Source organism: Alosa pseudoharengus, unplaced genomic scaffold (assembly GCF_046254945.1).
Source record: "Alosa pseudoharengus isolate Yale_2024_CS ecotype anadromous, Long Island Sound unplaced genomic scaffold, YU_APseudo_1.1 YU_APseudo_1.1_scf_1, whole genome shotgun sequence".
NCBI lineage: Eukaryota > Metazoa > Chordata > Actinopteri > Clupeiformes > Clupeidae > Alosa > Alosa pseudoharengus.
Window position 1 is genome coordinate 52597357 of NW_027468564.1, and position 18946 is coordinate 52616302.

Here is an 18946-nt window from a genome sequence, read left to right on the forward strand (position 1 = left end):
ACCACTTGTGTAATGAATCCACACATATACACTGCTTACACACCACTTGTGTATGAGTCCACACATATACACTGCTTACACACCACTTGTGTATGAGTCCACACATATACACTGCTTACACACCACTTGTGTATGACCGTAAGGGCACTATCTGGTTCCCTGGGCGGGCTTAGATTGCTTCTGTCAATCTTAACACTCTCTCTCTCTTTCTCTCTTGCGGTCTCTCTCTCTCTTCATCTCTATGTCTCTTCAGCTTCTTTTTTATCCCATCGTCTAACCCAGGGGTCTCAAACACCCGGCCCGCGGGCCAAATCCGGCCCGCGTCCGGCCCAATTCCGGCCCGCGACGCATGTCAAAATAATAATGTAATCCGGCCCTTGAGACTTTTTATTGTGACAAACAACGATACTGATTAAAATAGACGATAGTTCCAAGTACGGTGACAAATCTCATTTGTACTCTGCTCCACTATGTGCTAGACATCCAGAGCTTCATTCAAACCCAAAATCGCTGCGCAAAGTTTTCAGGAAATACTTGTATTACACGCGAGAAACACAAAGACGTGCATTTGTAATGACGAGGAAGCGATGCAGGCCATAGTGTTGCATAAGTTGAAGCAGAAATTAAGCAGAAATAGGCCTACACCAAATGTTGAAAAACGTTTACGTGTGATAGATAGGCTATGTTATTCACCTATTCTAAATCTGAAGGAGAATATCCTTTTGGAAATTATGATCGATCGTCTATTGAATGGAGGTGCGTCTGCGTGTATACGACGGTGTCCACTAAGCATACCATGCTTATTTCGACCCTCTGCCCAACATAACTTGGAGGTTGCAGTGGTAATCGTGATGATAGTGTCCGTAATGGACGTGGTACAGACAGCAGGGCTAGTAGAAATAGGGCTCTAAACTACAAAGTCACCCGCAATATGATGCGAACTTCTGGGTACTCCGATTACCCGCGATAGGAACTCATTTAACCAGAATACTTTATTGTAGGCCTTGTGGTTTAGAAACCATATACATCTTAGGTGTTGGTATACATCTTAGGTGTTTTCCTGTTAATTTGTTATGTGGGTAATATGAAAAAAGTAAAGTAAACCTGCTCAAATATGTTCATCCAGTATTTATTGAAAGGTGCATAATTTGAGGTGCTTGCCATCCAGTGGCAAATTAGATGGGTAAATTTACCCCCTTCATAAACTTTTGTTTTACTCAAAGATTTTTACATTTACAGTAGGACTTTATCTCTGACCACTTTCAAGCCATGGCCTTTTGAAATTTTGATATAAAAATCCAATAGTGTTGCTTTCTTAACCCTGACGCCTATAGTTTGCCAGGTTTAAAAAAGTTATTTGAGGAAAATATTTTTATTTGGTGTGAAACACACACATACCTGTTTTTATGCTTTTCATTTGTTTTATAATTTGTATTAATATTTATTTTATCATTATTTTATTTATAAGCAAAGGTTGCTAGCACAGGTGTCTAAAACTAGATAAAAACACGTGCACTTTCTGTTTGCAGTTTTGTGTGGTATTTGAAAAAAAGAACATTGCATTTTCAGAAATAACCGGCCCTCCAATCAGATGACGTTGGCAGAATTGGCCCCCAGCTCATTTGAGTTTGAGACCCCTGGTCTAACCCAAGACACCAATCATTCTTAACCCTGTTGGACACGTCATTTCATTTGTGCTGACAGTGAGCATTACAGATGTGAAATAATGCACCGTCATCCTGCCCCCCCCGCCCCCTTAACTCTCCGACTCAGCCCAGGCTGTTACAGTAGGCGACTCAGCAACCCATTAGTCTCAGTGAGGAACGAGCCCAGTGTTTGACCCATTTTAAATCACCAACGCAGCACGTAACATACACAGTGGAGAAATAAGAGAGAAAGAGAAGAAGCGACGTGGAGAGGGGGAGGAGAGAGGGAGAGAAAGAGAGAGAGAGGGGGAGAAAAAGAGAGGGGGGGAAGAGAGAGGGAGATGGGCGATGAAAAGAGAGAAGCGCACCCAAGCAAATCCAGGGCACTCACAGCTGCTTTAATATGATAAATTACTTTGTCTCCTCTCGTTTAATGGGATGGTGAAACAGAGTTTTTTTTTCACTCTTCCTCTCCCAAAAGATTCCCCTCATCTCTCATCTAACAGTCCACACATTACAGAGCTGCTCAACGATCCCGAACACTCTGCTCCTTAAGGCCTCCGCCGAGACAGACCATACAGAGCATGACAGGACAGCACACAGTACTAAACCACACACAAGGCCCTCGCATCCACAGGCCGTCCTCTACAACTTCTGTAGCATGGTATGAGAAAAATAACCACCTCTGATTGGCCAGCAGCTGAACCGTTATTCTCGTCTACTGGGAAACTCTACAGACAAATCTGCACAGAAGCCTGAAGGCATATTATAGCTGCTTAAGGCTCGCGTCCAATCCATTCTGGGTGGCTCGCCACATTTTCTACTCTCACACCCATGTCATTCTTGCTCTTTGTTTGATTTAATTAGATTACATGTTCATACACAAGGGACAAAAAAAGTACTTTTTTTCTCAAAAAGTAGGCCTACACCCGGTGACCTCCATACATATGTTGACACACTCACACACACAGGGATACAGATACACACACAGATGCACACACACACACAAACCCCCTTCCTCCACTCTGACGGTACTGTAGCCTGTCACATGTGTCCTTGCCTTTGTTTTGCCTAAAGCAGCACTGAGTCACTGGCATGCCCCAGCATTTAAAAGAGTCGGCCTGTTCGCACTGCACAGTTTTAAATAGAGCTTAGGTCCACTCTCAGCACAAAACAAGCAGAGGTCACTCAATGTGTGTTTATTACTGACGCTACACCAGTCTAATACTAAACTACACCAGCTATGTGGATGGTTTCTGATACCACTTCCCATATGCTAACACTAATTCTCATAGCATAGTTCTAGCTGTTAGATGCTCTACAGTGCAATGGTGTTTTAAAAAACAAAGTATTTATGCCTTTCCTAGAACAAAGAACTACAGCTAAAATATAGGTCTACATATATAAGAGCATAACTATCCTCTTCTTTAACTAATCATCTATATGTTCAGTGCAAAATAAAACAAGCTTATAAACAAACTATTGACAGTTCAGAGTTTCCCAGATATTGAGTATATGAGTGATGCATCAACAATGCAAAGTACAATGCTAGCTAGCTAAAACTGACCACGTTGTGGGCAACATCTTCAGATGATGACTGGCAGCCTTCAGCCTCCTCTCAGATAAACTCTGCAGCCATGTTGCAGGTTTGACCTACTTTTGCCCGACTCCACATAAGCGCATGCATATCGATAAGAGGCAGGTGATTCCCTTCCTTCTCCCTAATCTCTGACCTACTGCGGTCTGGCTTGTGGAAATTGCGGTCGATAAGCAGAGGCCCAGGTGGGCTTGATGGTGCAGGCCGATTTAATAGGGGGGTAGGATTAGTGACCTCGAAAGGGCACAGGGAGGAAAACATAAAAATGAGGGGGTAGTTGGGGTTGTGAAAGTTTCGACTGAAATTGGCCCTAAAAAGTGGTGTATCAAATGTACAGTTTACTGCATATTTGTCTTCCTGTTCCTGGTTGTACATGCATGCATATGTGTATATTTAATCTTGGAGTTCCTGGTTGTACATGCATGCATATGTGTATATTTAGTCTTGGTGGTTCTTGTCACTTGGGGACTTCAGGGAAGCAAGACGGCCAGTGAAAATGTCAGACCCTCACAAAGACACACATCGAGCAAAGGGAACTAGGTCATCCAGTGCATAAGCATATGTGTGTATGTCGCCACATACATATTTCTGTGCTTGAAAAAAATGTTTGGGTGTGTGCATGTGTCTGCGTGTCTGCGTGTGTGTGTGTGTGTGTGTGACTGAGTGCTGCTCTCTTGACTTGTTCTGACAGGAAGGCATCCCATGTTTAAGACACGTGCATTTATTATACATAGATACTCACTCAATTATGCATGCTCCTCCAATGAGAGCCCTACAAATAATGAATATCTCACGACTGCCTTGTTGAGATGAAAAGAGGGGCATGGACCCAGGCCATGGGGTGTCAAATGCCTGTACAGCTCCGTGGAGGCATCTTCACACGGAGGGGGCATTTGCTCTAATAGCCTTGTCTCATTAACAACTTGAAAAGCAGCATTCACTAGGAAGCAAGTCTATTACAGCAATATATATATATATATATTTTTTCACTGCATGTGAACAATAGCTACAATAATTGGTGATTTAAACTTTTCTTTCTCAAAATGTGTCAAATGCATTATTTTTGCATTCCAATAACTAAGAATTTGCAAAGTGTCTAAGGCTCATTGAGCATTGTGACCGTCCATTTGCAAGCTCCAAACACAGATGTTTTGGACAGACTCATAGAGGATGGCCTACATTTTAGGGCTGCGAGGCAATTACACATCACGCACAACATGGATTGCATATGGCTATACCACCTACAGTGAATGCATAAGTACTTAGCCTTCCTGCACTCTGGCAAAGGTAAAGCAGAGCATGATAACAACTGCACTACTGCCTGATGTGGAAATACTACACTACCACACATCTGCAGATCAGAGGAACATGTAGCCTTAACACCCATCCAAACACAAGGTTGAGTGAAGGCAGAAGTTGCCCCATTTGCCTTCTTCTTCACTACACAATCAGAAATGCATAATCATCTGACAAACATTAACTCAGAATGGGCCCAGGGGACTGGTGATGCATCAGCCTGGCAACACTACCCTGTCTATGTAACATAAAAATAGCACATCTGGCCTTGTGAGTCTTGTTGAGAATTTGAGAATTTAGAGAAATCGGTGTGTGGAAAGACGAGATGAAACACTGCTCGGTACACACAGCTTGCTCATGGTCATGTTAAGAGTCCTGCCTGAGCGTGAGGCTACAGGGTGTGAGTCTGCCTCGGGCAGGACACTCACACACTCTCCTGGCATGCTGCGGAGGAAACTATGTGCCCATAGCACCACATCCTTCTCCAAACCTTAATGCTTCTACACTTTTTGAGAGAGAACATTTTTGGGACGGCATACTGCAATCCAGATTGGCCAGGGGCAACATTTTTTAAGGAAGGAAGGAAGCTAAAACACATTAATGAGACTATGCATAATTAATAGCAGAGCACTGTGAAAAATACTATAAAACTATAATGTGAAGAAATCATGCAAGGCTAATTTTAACATGTCGTAAATACGGCTTCAGTATAAATTTGGCAGGCTCCATAAGAGAGTTGTTCAGATGTTCAATTGAACAGATGTTCAATGTTGATATTCTAGGTTATATTCTAGGTTTATACCAAAGATGCACTACGATGTTACAATGTCACCTCACTGCTGAACCCTGTTCATCACCTCACTGGGGGAGAAATAAGGTCTACAGCTGAGACTAGACACATAACAAGAGCTTCACAGCAGGAGACAGATCAACTAAATGTGTCTGAAGGGCTCAGCAGTGCCTTCTTTCATAAGGAGTGAACAAGGAGTGATGAAGAGAACAGAGTGCACCTGTGTGTGTGTGTGTGTGTGTGTGTGTGTGTGTGTGTGTGTGTGTGTGTGTGAGAGAGAGAGAGAGAGAGAGAGAGAGAGAGTGTGTGAGAGTGTGTGTGTGTGTGTGTGTGTGGGGGGGGGGGGGGGCTGGGGGGGCTAACACAGTGTGAGAATAAGAATAGTGAATAGAGTGGCCACTCACCACTTTGGGCTTGAAGGGCGGCTGGATGTCACGGCACTCCAGGCGGTCCCAGTCAATGCGACGGAAGAAGGCGTGCTCCCTGATGTCACGCTCGCCCTCCGACCCACAGCCCAGGCGCTTGGACGGGTGCTTGGTCATCAGCTACGGAGGGACAGGACCATGGGGTCAGGAGAGCAGGAACATACAGTTTGCTTTTAATAAAAGTGCCAAAGTTGTATGCATGTAGATGCTCCTTCACACACACACGCGCGCACACACACACACACACACACATGCACGTGCACACACACACACGCACGCACGCACGCACGCACGCACATACAGATAATGCTTGATGAAATTAAACCTGCCATGCAAGGCCTTTGTACTTGTTTTTAGCTTTGATTCTGAAAGTGATACTGTAGTAACCCGAACCTACTGTGTGATGACCTTTACTGCATCAGCAGCACTATTAGCCAGGAAGACAATCCGATTACAGTTTTTGTTTGAGCTACCTACTAAATTGATTGGAGAAAAATGCAAGCAGATTTCATTTTGTGAAATAATATCGCTTTAATGGGCTCCTATTACAAGCTACATAAAATTGGTTCCCGGTAATGAATGTTTAGATGGGAAAAGTCACCTACGTAAAACTCAGAGCACAATAATACTCTCTGGTCATTTCCTGTCTATGTTTTTATATTGATGAATACAAATACATTTAATTACTGGACCACTGAATGACTCAAACCTACACACATTAAGTGCCTTTTTTAATCCCCAGGCAAATCAGGTGCTGTGTAATTCTCTCTCTCCCTCCCTCTCTCTATCTCTTTCTCTCTCTCCCTCTCTCTTCTCTCTACCCTTCTGCCTCTCTTCTGGCCGGTTCATCAGTAGATAATTACACCTAAAAGCTGGGCCAGGAGAGGGGGAGCCGTGGTGATGGTGGCACCGCTGATAAACGCCGCCTTGGGGCCACTCTGGGCCGAGCTGAGCCATTAGTCCTCATCTGCATGCACACAGAGGCATTTCTGCCCACTCCCAGCCCGGCCAGCCAATCACTGGCCTTTCCAAGGACACCATGACTTATTCATGGCCATTTAAAATTGAAATGGGGTCCCATTTAAGCAGGGAAAGATTATTTTTTTCGGTGTTATTGTAAAGGGCGTCAACTTAGCTCTCAGTGGAAAGATTTTATGAGTTTAAGGTGTCAGTCAGGACTCAGGAGTCACTCAGCGGTTAACTCTTCACACTCAGGCTCGATCAGGACATCTCTGGGGTGTTGGCTCCACCCAAAAGAGATGGTTGGTTTGCATCATTGGTACCTAATTGCCATTTTGTAATGAATAATAGTACCCCATTCATTACAAAATGGTAATTAATAGAATGTTAGGAATAGCCAACATAAATACTCTCCTAGATTGACCAATGTTTCAATGGGGTTAGCCAGTGGCTTGCATCTGACCGGCTATTCAGACCAATGGACAGTAATAAGGAAGGTCAAGCGTGGTGGTTATAGCAGCTCCACTTGCTTGGAAAGGGAACAAGGAGGATCCAGGGCAACAGGAGTTAAATCATATCAAGGAAACCGCCCCAAAATAGTCAAATAGCCCAAAACTATTCATCATCCCATTATATATGCTTGAGGAACTTCCCAAATGTTGCATGCATGTGACTTTGGGACCTGAATAATTCAGATGAGCCATATAGACCACCTCTCAATAATTGAACACCACCACCCACCTCACCCCCCCAAGAAAGCTTGACCAGCAGTCCATTCCTGAGATCAGGGCTCGTCCCTTTCCTGACACATGCTGACGCCAGCACTCCAGCCAGAGTCCAAAAAAGCCATTTCCTGGAAGCTCTCTGTAGCATCAGCAGTCTAGAGCATCTCATAACTCTGAGAACCTCTCTCTCATAAACACACACACATACACACACACACACACACACACACACACACACACACACACACACACACACACACACACACACACACACACACACACACACACACACACACACACAGCTGTGTCCTGTGACATGACTTCCCATTTGTCACCTAGCCGTGTATGTGTGTGATGGAGCAGGAGACCGAGTGAGTCATTTCTAGCAAATACGTGTAGAGGGGGGAAAAGGGGGAAAAAATCTCATCATCAGCTCCAGATGAAAAAGTATCCATCCTCTATCCTCACATGAGAGAGAAAAGAGCAGACAGATCCATCCCACCTAGCCAGGGTGCACCCTGACCAACCAGGTCTGTCTGGAGATCTTCCCACTGAAGCCGATTTCTGAATCACCAAAAACCCAAGAAACCAATCATAACCGCTTATCTGAAAAGAGGCGGGCTTTGTATGATGGCAGACAGCAGTGCTGTTCAGCACAACCGATGGCTGTGCTGATGGCATCAGTGTTAAACTATATGGACATGTATTCTATTTGGAGGGGATTAAACATACAATGGAGGTGAGTAAACAACTACATCTAAAACCTTTGTTTACAAGAAAGATCTGTTTGCTGTTTCAGTTTAATATGACTGCGGGTTATGCCCCTTGGAGACCAGATGTGACTGAGTGGTCTGGTGTTAGCCAGGCTAATGTTCCATCCCATCCTCAAAGAAGTGAATAGACTAGAGACTAACAGAGTTCTTCTGATGAACAGAGACTACTAAAGACTAACAGAGTTCTTCTGATGAACAGAGACTACTAGAGACTAACAGAGTTCTTCTGATGAACAGAGACTACTAGAGACTAACAGAGTTCTTCTGATGAACAGAGACTACTAGAGACTATCAGTAGCTGGAGGTGGTGGAGAGTTGTCTTCTCCTCCTCCTGCTCATATTAGCCTGTGTGTGGTCATCATGGCCCAGCTGTGAGGGAGGGGATCTAATTCACAGCTCTCCATCCACTCACTCTGCTCTTCTTTCCCTCTCCTCACCTCCACGTCCAGATCTGAAAATGGACTCCCACGCCCACCGCAAAAACACAGCAGGACTCTCGTCTATTTCACCACCCCCCTCCCCCTCCAAAAAAAAAAAAAAAACACCCCTCTTCCACCTCCTCCTACTCTACTCTGTAGACATGTGCCTTATGGCAATGTCTGTGTCTTATCAGAGCCCCTGGCAAGTACCTCTGAATAAGTGATGTGCTCTCGCTAACGCAGTTGGATGTGATGCAATGGTAACACCCTTGTAATTGGGGCAGATGTCTCATTACCGCTGAGTGATGGCGATTAGACAGGGAATTTGGTGGTGGAGCCAGGACTGGACGAGCTGCGAACTGCACCATTCACAGGCCATGACTGGCAGCTCATATATGTCTCAGTGATGGCTAATTAACAGCTAATGTAAGTGTTTCTGCACTGGCCTGCTCATAAAACCCTCATTAGCGCTAAATGACTCCACGAGTGTGTGTGTGTGTGTGTGTGTGTGTGTGTGTGTGTGTGTACACTGTATATATGTGTGTGCTGCATATGTAGGGAGAGGAGACTAATTGGTTATAACATCTGTAATTATATAACTTCCTGACAAAGTGCTTTTAATTAGGTGGTGATAATCTATGCCATAAACATTGGGGTGGTGCAAAATCGTGGCATAAACAAATCTATAAGAGATGAACAAGCTGGCTTGTTATTACAGCAATAAGCAGCAGATTTCTGGTGCACCTCATATCTACATAGAGATGCAGCAGATGGCGGAACGTGGAGATATTTGACGAGGGATCGTCTCTCCCCCCATTCAAAGAACACAGCCTAAACACTGGGGGGGGGGGGGGGGGAGTGTGTGCTTTTAACACTCTCTGTCCTTCTCTGTTACCCTCTCTGTCTCTTCTCCCTATTCCTGTCCTCAATCTCCTTGTACAGAGACAGACAAAAAGAGCCAGAGAAAAAAAAATAGACATGAAAAAGGACGACCGAGCCAATCGGTGAGAGACTACATCAAAAGAGAAAGGAGAAACCGAAAAGGAAAGGGGACGTCTCTCATCTGCGAAGCTTCACTGTCGACTGTGCGAAATGAAAAGTTCATATCAAAGAGAAGACGGACAAGTGTGTGTCCGAGTGTCACACTCCTTGGGACATCATTTGAAAGGTCAACTACAAAGCCATTTTATGGAAGAAGCACATTTTCTATCGAATTGGAAAAAAAATATTGAGGGGAAAAATATAGATAAGTGTAATAAAGTTAAAGAAAGCGATAAGTAGTCTCCAATAAGACAACTCTAACAAATACGATTTATTTGAGTAACTGGAACAGTCTATGAGTCTACCTCTTCCACTGCTGAAACTAAGCTAAATCCATCAATGTTAAAAATAGAACAGCAAAGAAATCTAAACCCTTAAATCTAAAAGCAAAAAATAAAAAAGGACAGAAGTTTGGATTCAAAAACAAAACAAACAAATGGTCTGTTACTCTCTCTCTCCCTCCACCATCCTCTCTCTATCCCTCCTTCTCCCCCACTCTTTAGCTTTCTGGGTCACCGTCATGACAGCCACTATGTATCCATTAAGCTGGGCGAACGGCCAGTGAATGGGGAAGGAGTCCCTGAGCAGCGCTGTCTGGGAGAGCACCAGCCCCGACAAATGAATACTGATGAAGCTGACACTTCACTTCTGAGGCCCATGATGGAGGGGAGGGGGCGAGCAAACCAACAAGCCAGTCGGGGGGGGGGGGAAAGAAAGAAATCAAAGGAAATATACGGAGAGAGTTGGATTTCAGAATGAAAAGACGGAGAGAGAGAGAGAGAGACAAGGAAAGAGAGTGAGTGAGTGAGAGTGAGAGAGAGTGAGAGAGCGAACAAGTGATGAAGTGGAGGTGAGAACGTGAGGACGACGAGAGGATCCCTTGGGTCATCGCGCTGCTCATCGACCGCCTGGCCCGGAGACACTGATTAGGCAGACAGCGTTCACACCGAGCGCTCGTGTCCTAATCGCCTCCACTGCAGGGAATCAGCCTGGCATGAAATGCTCGTCCAAAAAAAGAAAAAGAAAAAGAAACCCCACCTCTAACTTGACTCATTTCTTTTGATCGGGGCTCAGAACACTCAGGGCTTTTGGAATGGCTTTTGTTGTCACTAACAAGCTCTTCCACAGAGTCAGTGCAGCATAGTCGTCTTGCATACTAAGACAGAAATGTACTTCTTTCAGCAGAGCTCACACTGCTCAACCGTGTGTGTGATAGCACTGGAATAGCACAGGATGTGGAGCTCAACACATGTGAAATGGTGAGAAAGGGGAAAACTCACCCACACTGCATTAGGAAAGTACAGCTTCCTCACTAATTAGTTCAGAATTAATCAGACTGCATTACGGTTTGTCACCAACCACAGATGAACGTTGGAAACTCTCGAGAGTTAAAGTCAAAGAAATAGTTAGGCAAGATTCGTTTGTGTACATACTTGATGCATTTCCTAGAGCTCATCCCCAGCGACACAGTTCTAGTCGTTAAAGTAAAATGTTATGCCAAAATGAAATGTTATCTGTCAGTTTGTTGATCACTATAAATAACGAGAGAATGCAAATAGGGAGGATATAGAGTGAGCTATGCTACGTGCAGAATTGAAAGCAATGAGAAATAAACAACACTAACATCAACAACCTGAGGGTGTTTCTTTGTTAATTTATGTGCTGTAATTTGAAGGTAGAGATGTCATATCTATGAGACATTCCATGTCAAGTGGTACCCTGGCCCCGCCCGCCTGTATTTCTGCTTATTTTCATCTCACTGAGATTCTAGTTTTGCTCCTCTCAGTGTGCGTGTATTACTGTATGTTTCCCTCAGCCGCCTAGATGGCGGGCCAATCAGCGATGAGAAGGAATGACGTTAGTTTTGAAATCGAAAGAGGCGGTGGTTAACGGTAGTAGCAAATATAGCAAATCACAGTCGGAGGAAAGTGTCAATTTAAATAGCATACATGCAAATACATTGTTTCCTGACTGCCGGTGCAGTTTATTATCAGTTTGTAAAGGTTAGGCAAACTACGAACTACCTGGCTCTTAAAACAAAGAAATGAGATAAACGAAATCTTTCAACTTCCCATGTGTTAAATTTCTGAAAATCGAAGTGGAGGTCTTCCTGTGCTTTAGAATAGCTAGTCAAAGTTTATTTTTGTTAAAAATGCTTTGATACAGATTTAATCAGTCCTTTTAAAATGGTTGAAATAGTGTCCATTGCCATGGATTACTGCTTATTGAAATATAGCAGCTTATTACAATTTATTAGCTATTTTTATGCATCTCTTTTATGTTTTTATGGTGTTTTTTTACACTTACAGTTTGTCACTGTTTGTCTACCACCTCATGAAACAGTCACCCACATACAAATGAATTCACTGACAGTTTTATGTCCCATTCACAGCACAGACACTTGTTCGCTCAAACTATCTTTGTATTCAGAGGGAGTCCTTGAACTAGCAAACATGTGGCAAGGCAGTGTCACCACTAGGGAAGATTAAGTGCTTGAGGCCGCCCACAAGTGACAGTGCGATTTTTACTCGCACTGAAGAGACTACACCAAGTTAGGAGCCAAAAGCAGGGAGGGCATGCGGGAGAGTGGGGTTTTTGGTGAAAGGTTTCACATCGCTTCAGGAGCGGTGACATTAAAAAGGCGGAGCGCCACTTAAGGAGCGCCACGCTCTAACGTGTTCGGCTCGTTCTGAAAACCCTGCGGGCTGATAATGGGTAAGTGAATGGCTGGCGCGGACGAGGAGCAACAGATACGAGAGCAGCCATTTTGCAGAGGGAGTTGATGACAAGAGTGCGCCAGTGTCTGGTGAGAAGAACGAGATCGTCATGGCACCGAATCTCCGGAGGCCACAGGAGACGCTCAAATAAACTACTTTTGTTTGTAAAAGGAGAAGGCTTTTTTTTTCTTTTCTAGAAGCTTCCACTCACCCCTTTGCAGACGGACACGGCCTCTTTGGACAGGGACTTGGGGTAGGAGACGTTGTGCTCCATAATGGACTGGAAGAGCTCATCCTCATCCTCACCATCAAAGGGGGGCTGCAGAAGGAGGGAGAGAGAGAGAGAGAGGGAGAGAGAGAAAGAGAGAAAGAGAAAGAGAGGGAGAGAGAGAGAACAGTCAGTAAACAGCAACTTCTACTTCTACTTTCAGCCTTTTCAGTCAGTCTTGATAAATATTCATCTCATCTAAACGTGTGCAAATTGAGTTAAGGAAATCAACAAATCAATTGATTCCGAACAGTTCTAATGTAATTGAATCCAACATTTGTACAAAGCATTATGCCTAATGAACTGAACAAGAGCACATCTGAACAAAAAATTGTTCTATCTTGATTATTACTGATCTAATCTACTGAACTAAGATGGCAAACAAATACAAAATAATCTAAAACAATCTGACATATTGTGTTTGAATGAGCCTAAAGCGGTAAGGCAACAGAGCAGGGTCAAAAAAGGAAACCTGTGAGTGATGTTAATTGGTGTTTTGGGAACGCCATAATGGATCTAAAAACCAAGTGCAGTTACATAAGCAATCAGTCACCCAGTCGCGCAAGTCTCACAAGAGCAGAAAGACTCGCTCAGTCCATTTATTAAAACCTCAATTAGAAAAACATCTCACTGTGGATTAGTTTAGGAGCTGAGTAACTGTCTTATGCCATGTGGTTCAAAGTTGCAGAGAGAGAGGGAGAGAGAGAGAGAAAAAAAGAGAGAGCGAGAGAGAGAATCAGAGAGAGAAAGAGGGAAAACTGGGACAAACTGAGTGGTGTGGAGAGAGTGTGTGAACAGACAGCGAGATAAGATAGATTGAACAAAATCAGCCAATCACAGACATAATGATTGTGCTAAAAGGCAAATGACGAGGGCTATGAACCCATTCCTCCTCAGTAATGTCCCCCTACTCCTCTCCACTCCACTCCACTCCACTCTGCTCCGCTCCATGGCTGCCAGCTCACCTGGCACGGCCACACTGTTCTCCTCCTTTTATCTTCCTAAATGCACTATTATTTTTCACCTGCCCATGGCAAAAGGTACCGCTCCCTCTCTCTCTACCTCTCTCTCTCACAGATGAACCTAAACAATAGGTTCATGCGGTACATGGGCAGGATTGATGGGGTGGGTGGGGGGTTTGGCAGGGGGTGTGTGCTTGGGTGAGCTGGGGGCATTATAAGAAAAAGAGCGGTTCACAAGCCTTTGGACGAGGGTGAGCTATAATAACGTGTCAATGAGCTGGCGATCAGGGCTTTTCATCTCCCATTTAGCAGACACGTACAGGGGCGGAGAAGGCTGGGGCGTATAAACAAAACAGGTGATGAAAAAACAGGAAGAGCGAGATGAGAATAGAACAGAGGAGAGGGGAGGGAAGGGGTGGAGAAGAGAGGAGAGGGGAACGGAAGAGAGGAGAGGAGAGGCAGCGCTTTCATCAGACATCTGTGAAGAGCAGATGAGAGGGACTGAGCCTCTCGTGTCCCTGGAGTCCGACTCTCAGCGCTCAGCCGTCCGACAGAGAGGCCAACCAGGGCCAGTCCCCACAGAGCAGCACTGGACCCAGGAGACATGAGGAGGAGGCAGGGGGAGAGAGAGAGAGAGAGAGATAACGAGAGAAAGAGAGAGAGAAAGAAAGAAAGAAAGAGAGAAAAAAGAGAGAGAAAGAGAGAGAGGGGGGGGGGGTTAGGGAGGTCTCAGTGGGAGTGACCTGGTTCCTCCAGGTCTCAGAGGGGGTGTGCTGCTGTGCTGTGAAAGTGAGAGCAGCGTGTGTCACATGAGTACTGAGTGTGTCTCTCTGTGGTTGTGGTAGTTCTGCTGTTTATTTGAGTAGTTAGCCACATATGCGTTTGCATGAATAACACATTTTCACGTGAGACCCTGGTTGTATGGCTTTGTCCATGGACTGATGATAGGAAACAGCAGAAAGAGAGAGAGTGAGAGAAACAGAGAGAGAGAGGGGGGAGGGAAAGGGAGAGAGAGAGAGAGAGAGAGAGAGAGAGAGAGAGAGAGACGAGTGTTAGAGGAGGATGAAAAGGCCTTGTTTACCTGTCCTGCAAGCATCTCGTAGAGCAGGACTCCGTAGGCCCACCAGTCCACTGAGCGCCCATACGGCTGATAAGCAATGATCTGTGGAGCGAGAGAGAGAAGCCCAGAGTTAGTCTATATGTACAGTACACGCATGTTCACATAAACACACACACACATGCACACACACACGAAAACGCAAGCATGCACACGCAAGTACACGCACACACGCACACACATTGTGTAGTGCCAATTACGTTGCTTTACACAGATGCTGATGCCGTCTGGTATAAGCCAGTAGGTTGCACATGATGACTGTCACAGTTGTTAGTGTGTTGCCAGGTTTGTTAATTGTCTGGTTCGATACACCTGCTCCATACAAAGATCTTCGCCATATAAAGATCACACGCACACACACACACCTCATCTACACACCTTTGGTTGGCAGGAAATATTTAGCATCCGCATTCAAAGACAAGCGTGCCAGCAGAGAGGTTTAACACTGTGTACACTGCCTACTGCATGACTGATAGAGAACGCTAACACAACAGATGTGTTTGTTTATGTATGGAACCATGTGGCTGGTTGATTGCATTTGTGCTCCAGGGCACCACTATGGTGAGCTACTGATGGAACACTGATAATCAGTCACACTCAACATCTCATTTTCTTTCTCTTAAGCAGACAACCACATCATTTATTTACATTTATTATTACAGTTGGCTGTGGAAGTTTGAACATGGAGGAGTGGAAGAATTCAACGTCTCTTAAACCAGCACTCTCTTTCTTAAACCCTTTCTAGTGTACTTGTGAACGGGAAGGCGAGCCAGAACGAAGGGGAAATGTCGGCAGCACGTCCGCGCGACTGCTTTCGTAAATTTCAGTCTGGTGCTGAGAAAAGAAAGAAACTAAAACAGAAAGAGGAGTTCAACAAGACACTGCATGGTTCTCTGGATCGCTCAGGCGCTGACAATTCCAGTAACTGTGGCATCGGGGGAACAAAGCTTTTCAAAGCTGAAACTTATCAAAAATGATTTGCGCACCTCAATGTCACAGGACAGACTATGTGGGCTCGCCCTTCTGTCAATTGAAAATGACGTTGCCTGCAAGCTGAATTACAATGATTAAATTGCGGAGTTTGCGGCAACGAAAGCCAGAAAGGTCGATTTTTTCTCAGTAGGCTATGGTGAGTCAATCTAAGTTATGCGTGTTATTAATTTGTCAGTTTATGTCAGTTTATGTAATGTACATATCTTCAATAGTTTAGTTTGAATGTCGTGTGCTCGATATCGACAAATTGCGTTCAGTAGCCTAATAGCCTACTTCATGACCATTTTCTTCAAGTCAAAATGTTCACCTTTAGCTATGTCTGTGTTAACATGTACTGTATGTCTGTGTTGTTGATGTGACGGATAATAAACGGCTTATTATGGCCAACGATTTATGTGCCTGCTATAATGTTATATATCATTCCCCCTCTTAAAGACATGTCAATGTATTATCCTACTATAAATATACAACGACAGTAGCCTAAGTTACGTGTAAAGTAGGCTATTGCATGATTCCATGCACGTATAGTTAAAAGGGCCTCGCACCCGTCAAGTTCGCACAGGGCCTCGCCCCCCTCTTGCGACGGGCCTGCAAGCCGCGTCATCCCCACCTCGTCTCCGTCCCCGGAGTGGGACGCAATCCGCACGAGTCCCCCGAGACACATGGCTTCCGTGCTAGTGCCGAACGCCAGTCTGCTCCGACGTGCCACTAGCAATTAGCCTCCGTCGCAGCTCGGCCTTAATTAGCGCCCGCCCGCGCGTTTAGCCTAGCTTAGTTTAGCGTTCACGCCGCGGCTAACAGCTGCGCTGCAACTTCCCCGACCTAAGACGTGACAGATCGGGTCTAATTAAGCAGGGACTGGAGAAGCGCCCACTTGACTCAGAGTCTGGCAAAGTGAGAGCGCTGCAGGGTGGGGGCAGTGCGTGAGCATGTGAGCATGTGTGCGTGTGTGTGTGTGTGTGTGTGTGTGTGTCTGGACTCTGGAGGACCGCCTGAGAAGCTTCCTAAGAGTCACTCCAATTAGCCGACTGCACGATGAGAGCCTGCTTTTACGCCAAAACTCCATTCTCTCCCTCTCGCCTCCTCGCCAGGATCTTGCTCTGTCAAGAGCGAGTGCAGTGCAGCGCAGCGACCCAGAGGTGCAGTCCTCCAAACGCTCTCCTCATCCATCTCCTCATCCAAGCCCCGTCAGTTTCATGCAAATATCAAACGCTTCATGCAACAACCACATTCAGTTCCGCAATTACAGTCCCACTACAGCCACAAGAGTCTGAAAACCAAGCCACTCCTGCTAATGATCCGTTGTAGCATTGCAGGTAATATATAGGAGTTACTCTCAAGAGCCATTGCAGTGATAGCCCATTCAGGCTGTACAAAATGAATCACTTGCAGCCTTCCCTTGGGCTGTAACCACTGCAGCGTCGACTGGCCCAGCTATTCTTGGGTTTGTGAAACATCAGCATGAATTAATAACACATTAACTCGTCAACCAACCCCCCCCCCCCCCCCCCATCACAGCAGCCCAATCCCACAGAGGCCGAGTGAGTGATTGCTGTCCACACAGTCACACAGTGGGAGTCGGGGAGGAGAGGAGCCATCAATAAAAGATGACCAATCGCATCATGCAGACCAGAGGGGAGCGTAGCAGAGGGAGGGAGACCACGGGCTGAAGGCTCCTCCTGAAGCACATCCAACTCACAAACATATCTTCTAGTGCGTTTCACAGTGAAAGCAATGGAGGGAGGAAGGGAGGAATGGATGAAGGAAGGGATGGAGGAAATAGATTACTGTTGAAAATACTGTAGCTATTACAGGTAACAAAGGCAACAGGCAAATAGTTTATAGACAGATAAATAGTCAGCAGGGTGGACTGACAGACATACAGAGAGAGAAAGACCCTTCCTCATTAGTAGCACTCCGTGCATCAGATTTCTCCAGCACACTTGTACATTTACTCCACTGAACCACAGCTCTCATGAGAAATAAGGGAAAAAAGAGAGGAGGAGGAGAGAGGAGAGGAGAGAGGAGAGATTCAGGTTGGCTAGCTTTTCTCTCGCTTCCTCCCCTGAACCACAGCTCTCATGAGAAATAAGGTAAAGGAGAGAGGAGGAGGAGAGAGGAGAGAGATCCAGGTTGGCTAGCTCGCTTCCTCCCCACTGGGTTGTCACGGGGCCAGAGTAGGGGGGGGGGGGGGGCGGTGGTGGTTGTGTTGCTGGAGAGGGGGAGTTGAGGAGGGTGGGAGAGAGAGAGAGAGAGAGAGATGAAAAAGAAAAAGGGTGAAATAGAGGTGCACCCCTAAGAGGCGCTTCACGTGAAGCGAAAGAGCATCAGCCAGAGCTCAGAACCAGAGCCACGACCTCAGAGCTCAGAGCGCCTGTGTGGTGGAGGGAGGAGAGAGAGAGAGAGAGAGAGAGAGAGAGAGAGAGAGAGAGAGAGAGGAAGAGGGAGGTAGATGGAGCTTGTGTGTGCCTATACAAATCTAAAAACACAAACACCCACAGAACAAGATAAAAGCAAAAAAAGTACACGTGACTTTACGTGTGAGGGGGTGTAAGTCTGTGTATTGTGTGTGTGTGCGTGTGTGAGAGAGAGAGTCTTTGTATTGTGTGTCTGTGTGTTTCTGTGTGTTTCTCTGTGTGTGTGTGTGTATCTATCAGGGTCTGTGCTAGATGGTGGTTAAGCGTGCGTGACAAGCCCATCTCTGTGTGGGCAGGGGTATATGCAGATTTAGCTTGGCGCTCGTTAGTGTATTTTGGTCTGTGTACAGTGAGCTGGCTAGCGTGTGTGTGTGTGTGTGTGTGTGTGTGTGTGTGTGTGTGTGTGTGTGTGTGTATCTGCGTGCCGTGTTCTCTCTCTCTCTCTCTCCCTCCATCCCCTCAGGGTAGATTTGCTCATTACTGTATCCAGTGGGCTAAGCGGCTCTCTGTACTTGTGATTTAGCCCTCCTGAGCCACTGTAGACAACACAACAAATCTCCACCATTCCTGTTGCTGTTGCACACAGGTCTTCTGCTAATGCACCACATCTCAAGCAGAAGGGGCCAAGGTGAGTCCACAGAGAGAGGGAGAGTCGGCCAGGCTGATTTGTGAAGGCATTTCCACGCGATAAAAAATGGCCACTTCAAAGTGTGTGGCCCCTGGAGAACTTTCTGGAAGCCGTCCAAACACCCTGGCATTCAAAGACCGTGGCACGCACAACAGTTCCTCAGGTGGAGGTT

General features: G+C 45.6%; 1 protein-coding gene across 1 annotated transcript in view; it reads right to left on the reverse strand.

Annotated features, from left to right (window-relative positions):
- Positions 1-18946, reverse strand: part of prkcaa (protein kinase C, alpha, a) — a 155881-nt gene that overhangs the window by 8466 nt on the left and 128469 nt on the right. Inside the window, exons 14-16 of the mRNA XM_076292610.1 lie at positions 14701-14781; positions 12601-12708; positions 5734-5874 (exon numbers count right to left, since the gene is read on the reverse strand). Coding sequence (XP_076148725.1) covers positions 5734-5874; positions 12601-12708; positions 14701-14781 — 330 coding nt within the window. The remainder of the gene's footprint in view (positions 1-5733; positions 5875-12600; positions 12709-14700; positions 14782-18946) is intronic.